The sequence below is a fragment of the Chaetura pelagica genome, unplaced genomic scaffold, assembly GCF_000747805.2.
Source record: "Chaetura pelagica isolate M959 unplaced genomic scaffold, ChaPel_1.0 scaffold28, whole genome shotgun sequence".
Lineage (NCBI taxonomy): Eukaryota > Metazoa > Chordata > Aves > Apodiformes > Apodidae > Chaetura > Chaetura pelagica.
Genome location: NW_009954303.1, coordinates 707,380 through 713,466, shown reverse-complemented (window position 1 = coordinate 713,466; position 6,087 = coordinate 707,380). Strand labels below are relative to the sequence as shown.

The following is a 6,087-nucleotide window of genomic DNA, read 5'->3' as shown; positions in this document are numbered from 1 at the left end:
CCTCTGAGGCTGTACCTGTGATGTTGGGCGAGGCCGTGGGCCCCCCCCCCGGCGTGAGGTGCCCAGCTGGAGGTGTGAGCCGGGCCCCAGGGCTGCTGCACTCGTTCTTGGCCCAGCGGCCTCTGTGAGCACCGCTCGGAAGGTCTGTGCTAGGGTTAGCGGGGTGCTCCCGGTAGGTTTTGCTGCAGTTTTGTCTCTGCCATGAGAACAGACTCTTGGCCTTGCTTTGGAGTGACTGGGGTCTCTGTGTCCCTCGCAGGCTGCAGGAGGACACACAGAGCCTGTTAGTGTGAGACCAGGATGGAAGAGTCTAATGGGGACCTTCCCGTACAGAGACACACCATCCTGTGAGTTGTGATCACGTCACCCTCATAAACCCGTGAGTCTGTCTGGTGTGTGCTGTAAGGGTCAGTATGTTTTGCTTCCAATGCAGTTCAGGCCAAAACATCTCCTTAGGAACAAATTTTTTTCTCTCTGTGTAACTCCTCTCAGACAGATACCCTGATTCACAGCCTGTGATGAACACTTAACACTGCCATCTGAAAACAGCTGCTCTTCAGTGTCTCGTTTGGGTTGTAGTCTTTACTTGGATGTGTTATAAAATGAAGCAGGATGATTTTTAGATAATTATTTCCCATTTAGGGGTTACACTGAGGGCGATGTTTTCTAAAGCATTCATCAGATCTTTTGTCAAAGACAGCCAGACTTTACATGGAACACAGCACTTGGTCTGTTGAATTATTCAGAAGTTTCATGTTTTAATGTCCCAAGAAAACCAAGCCCTAACAGTGAATATGACATTTCTTTGAAAACACAACTATGTGGTATCTATGGTATCTTTTTTTGCACCATTTAGTAGTTGCAATGCATAACTGAATTTTATACTTTTTCGCTGCATTTAATACTGTTCATACAGTGATGCTTTACTGCATGTCCAAGTTGCAGTTTTATTTCTTTAAAACCTCTCCTCTGTTCTGCAGAATAACGTTGGCAATGAGAATGTGGAGACTGAGCAAGTATAGTGGTGCCTGCCTTATTAAGCTGTGTGTTCTTTTGCCAAAAATCCAGGAATATCTGCAGACTACTAGCGTGAGTTTGCGTCAGATTTAGAACTCAGTTCTGCAGCTTTGGATGATTCAGGGGGAAGGAATTATTTTAAAACCTCATTTAAAAACTACATTTCCAGTATCTTTATGGGAATGTTTGTTTTCTAGGGTGGAAGTGTTGAGGTCTTCGGTGGCTTTAACTGACCCTCAGGAGGCAAAGCTGACTCAGTCTCCAGAGAAAGTGAGTGACTAACAAGCTTTCCATGTCTGTTGGACAGAAACTGAATAGTTGCAAAAGAACTTATAATTAGGTAGCTGAGCTTATTCTCATAATATATTGGAACTGTGTCTGTAATTCACATTCTTGTGAGCTGAACTGAAGCTTGTGTTCACCAACTCTTGTTTCTGATTGCCTAGCAAGTGGCAGAGCAATTGTCAGCCACCTCAGTTCTGCAAGGTGCCAAGTTCAAGCAGGTGGCAGAGGGAATCAGGTATTCCAGTTGCTGCTGGAAGTCAGGCTTATTTCCATGCACAAGCATGGCATATGCAATTAGTTTTCTTAATCCAGTGAGTTTGATTTCTTAGCTGGCTCATTGAGTGATTCCAGGAATCAAGTAAATACATGAGAGCTTAAAGCCAAGGACAGAGTAGGGCTAGTATTTTATGGCACTTAGCAATCCTGAAACCACAGCCCTGATATTTTTGTGACTTCTCTGCCATGACCTCCATCATTGGTAGTGCCCCTTATAACAGGCAGAATGTGATCATTACTGGGACAGGAGGTAAAGTGGCTAATGCAGTAAAGGGTAGTAATGGCTGGAACAAACTGAATGATTAGGATGTGTTTTTGTGGACATACACAGTATGATAAATAAATGCAGGATGTAATTTGGAGAGGTCATTGCTTTCTCTTGGGAGATGTGTAAGGCATTTATGAGGTGTTCAGATTTTCTCCAAAACTTTATGATTATCTTTTAATAATTGGACTTGCTGCAACCTGACATGAAATTTGATGTGCAAAACTATTTTAAATTACTTCATAGTCTTATATTGTCTTGTGTAAGTCATGTGCAGTCATTCCTCAAATAATGCTTTTATTTCAAGCAAAATTGTTTAGGAATCCCTGAAGCACAACCACCTGTGACACTGGTAATAATTATTTTGCATGATACAGACTTATAGGCTTATTTAACTGTTGAATTTTTACCGTTCTTTGTATTTTAGGCACTAAACTCACTGGACATTAGGAAAACTGTGTTTGCAGCTTTTCCTGGGCCTATTTCAAAGACCTCCCTGGACTGATAACCAAAGATGGGAGATCAGGATGGAGGTGAACCCTTTCTAGGGATAGTGGCTGGGGGTGCCACAGACTATGAAGGAGTTTTGCCCTCAGACACAGTGTCACTCAGCGATTCTGATTCTGATGATCTGGGGTTAACAGATGAAGCGGAAGTTGATACAATATCTCCTGAGGAGCCATCTGTAGATGATGGGGGTTACAGATCAGGGAAGACTCCTGACACTTCAAACTGCAGTCACAGATCTCCTGTCCAGCCATTCCATCTGAGGGGCATGAGTTCTACGTTCTCTCTCCGTAGCCAGAGCATTTTTGATTGCCTGGAGGAGGCAGCCAAGTTGTCTGTGCCTTCAATGCCTGAAGATAATGTTGTTGATGGGACGTTTAAGCGTCCATTGCCTCCAACAACAGTTTCAAGTAACATGGTTCCAGAAAACCTGGGAAAGCAAGCTAAACCAGTGCTGGCTCCCAAAACCTCTCCTGCCGTACCTGACTATGTGGCACACCCAGAGCGCTGGACCAAATACAGCCTAGAAGGAGTTTCAGAGTCTACTGACAAGACTAACAGGGCAGTGGCCATGGAGTTTCTAGAGGGTTTGAAGAAAAGAGGGGAGGAACAAAGCTCAGCTGCCGAAGATACCTACATCCCATATTTCAACCAGGACCCTTCCAGCTGTGGAGCTGGGAGGATTGTATTCACCAAACCAGTAAAAAGGGGTGTTGATGGACTGGAAAAGAAAACATCATCAGGGGAGGATGATAAGAAAAATGCGAAACCAGATCTGAAAGCAAAATCTCTTAAGAAGATAGGTGACTTGAGGGAGGATGATAAAGTAGAGCTGGGTCATTTAGGTAGTGGAAGTGGAAAGGCAGCAGAGGAGGAGGAGGAGTGCATGATGGTGAGGGACCTAAATACAGAAGGTAAGCTTTGTTCGAATTTTAGTGGTACAGGTGAAGAGCCATTGGTGGAAACAGTTGGATTCCATAGCAGTAAGAAGAAGAACAGGAAAAATTTCCGACCTAAAATAGACAATGAAGGGGAGGAGGAAGAATCCTGAAGGAGGGACCACATTGGAGACAGCCAAGAACCTGTATTGTCTGTGGAGGTGTTTAGTTTTTTTTTCTCTGACTTTTTTTTTCTGGTCTGGAAACTACAAGATACCTTTTGTCTATCAGTTTGCATCATAGCAACCAAGAACATTTTATATTGCTAGAAATTAAGCTGTCTAAAATACAGTCCAGACTTTTTGTTTGTGAGAAGTCTGTGGGCACAGGATAGTTCTATCTTAGAAGAGAATAAAGCATGCTTTCTTTGTTTGAGCAGCTCTCCGGGGCTTGCTCTGGAGCTGAAGTAGCCCTGAGCACTAAATAAAAAGGTGTGTTAGCTAAAAGGCTGCAAGACTTCTTAATAACCCCCAAATTTAGAGCTGTTCCCAAATCATGTAGAATCCCAGAACAAAGATTATGAGCTCATTACGCAGAGATTTTTGAACAAGGAAAATAAAACGATAAGACCTAGTTTTACTCTACTGGATGTGATTTCTCCTGGGCCTGTCCCAGGGAGGAAAGCCTTTTTCTGTGTGTGTGCTTTGTTTTGTTTTAACTTTTTTAGGTTTTTATATGTCCTTCATTGCCATTGATAGTGGAAGCACAGCAGTGCCCAGCCATGAGTTTGGAGGGCCCAGGTGGGAACTAGCAAAACCAGGTTGGCTTAATACCTACCTTGTTTAGTATTACATGATAAAGATTTTTAAAAAACAATGTTTCTTGTGAAGAGATACAACTCTGGATACATCCTGGTGAAGACGCCCTCAGGATGGCTTCAGCCAAGTCTCACCATGTTGTATAGAGAGCAGAATTCAGTTGTCAAATTGGGTGGCAGCTTTTTCTCTTGCTGGTATGATATCTGATAATTCTTGGTCTGCGCATGTCTGTGTCCTTTCCAGGTGACACTGCTTCCACATTGACTCTGTATGTGGGATTTGGTGGGAATGAGGTATTTATACTACAACTTTCAGTTGTAGCTTGATTTCTTCATCTCTTTGAACTATGCCGATTAATACAGCTATAGGAGTTTTAACAAATACTCCGTTTATTTTATTTGAGAATTGTCTTGAAAATCTTCTGGAATGTTACTCTAAGCTTACCCTCTTACAATTTCTCCCTCAAGTCTTATATTTTAGATTCTAAAATTCATATTTCTAACATTCTTAATAATTTTAGAATATACAAGGTATTGCCTCGCAGGATGAATCAATCACCTCATGTAATGAATCACATTGTAATGAATGTAAAGTATAGTAGTTTTTCACACAATGTTAATAAATGTTATAAATAAGGTTGACAGATTAAATCGTTTGAAAGTTTGTATGATTTGAAACTAACATTAGTTCAGATCAGTTTGGACTGACTTGGCCAGTGTTCTAAATAAACCAACCCCAATGTTAGTATTTATAACCATGAAGTGAAAGACTACATCTCTAGAATCTGTAATTTTTCTTGCTATGCTGTGCTTGCTTAAACAGGTATTTGAGTAGGTTACTTCCTCTGTGAGGGTGTCAGCATCTTATCAACAATTGACTGGTAGACCCAAATAATTTGGGTCTTTGTGTTTGAACAGATGCATAATTTGGCAATAGAAGCAGAAATCAGTGTAAAATGAGTAACATTGCTCTGTCTTCTGAAATTCACCTTTTAATTTTAAAAGCAGAAGGTATTTTCTCATGAGTATAGAGCTTGATACACATTCAATAATGAGTCATTGCTAAATCCATTAGTTGTTCCAGAGCATGTGAACAGGACATAACAATTCCAAATAGATTTGGGGTTTCAGTGGATACTTAATCTGCTGATTACAATTTAGATAATAGCTGTTTCAGAAAGGAAGCTACTGCCAAGAGCAGGGCTGGTTGTACAAGATGCATTATGTCCTAAGAAAAACTGTAGCTCTGTGAAAACTTACTGGTTTTATAAGTTCTGCTTGCGTAGGGTGAAGAACAGGTAGGACAGTATCAAAAACTCCAATAACTGTTTTTCAGGTTGCTTAGGTCTGGAGCAGAGTTGTATAAACTGAACAAATGCCTTTTTATGAAGACACCATAACAAGATTCATATCCATTAATAAAATACTAATGTCGGAAAGGTATTTTTATCATAGCTGAGATTTTTTTTTCTGCCTCTGCTAACAGAGAAAGCTTTTGCACAACCTGCATTTGTTGCCTAGAAGCGGTGTTATATGCATGAGGAAATTAAGTTCAGTTGAAGTTTATCAGTGAAAAGTGGCCACTGGGCCACGACCCAGTAGTTCCCCTTTCTGATACTGTTTATATTATTCTAAAGAAATTTCCCATTAAAGCACAGTAGTAATATTCATTTTATTGGTCTCTTAACACAAAATTCTAATAAAGCCAGCTAACTTTTGTATGCTTAAAACGTACATGCCAGTTTAAGTAATGAAAAATTTCTAGTTTGTAGGACAATTCTTGCTACACATTCTTGCTTTACAGTCTGTTATTTATTTTTTTTTCCTGACCCTTGTGAGAGAAAAGTAAAATGAAATGAGAAAAGTGCTTGGATGTAACTGTGGTGTGGTACAAAAAGGCAAGGTTTCCTTTAATAGCAGCAAGCTGACTAACTGAGCTGGCATTAAAACAAAAGAGCAAGCAGCAGAGGCTGGGGGGTCTAATTGTGGGAGGGTCACCTGCTTTGTGTTTGAAAAAATGACTGCAAGCCACTGCACACTTG

At 40.9% G+C, this 6,087-nt stretch overlaps 1 protein-coding gene across 1 annotated transcript; it reads left to right on the top strand.

Annotated features, from left to right (window-relative positions):
* Nucleotides 1-2,357: 2,357 nt before the first annotated feature.
* Nucleotides 2,358-3,401, top strand: TSSC4 (tumor suppressing subtransferable candidate 4). The gene has a single exon (XM_010003873.1). It carries the CDS (start codon nucleotides 2,358-2,360, stop codon nucleotides 3,399-3,401), a length of 1,044 nt encoding a protein of 347 aa, XP_010002175.1.
* The last annotated feature ends 2,686 nt before the right edge of the window (nucleotides 3,402-6,087 follow it).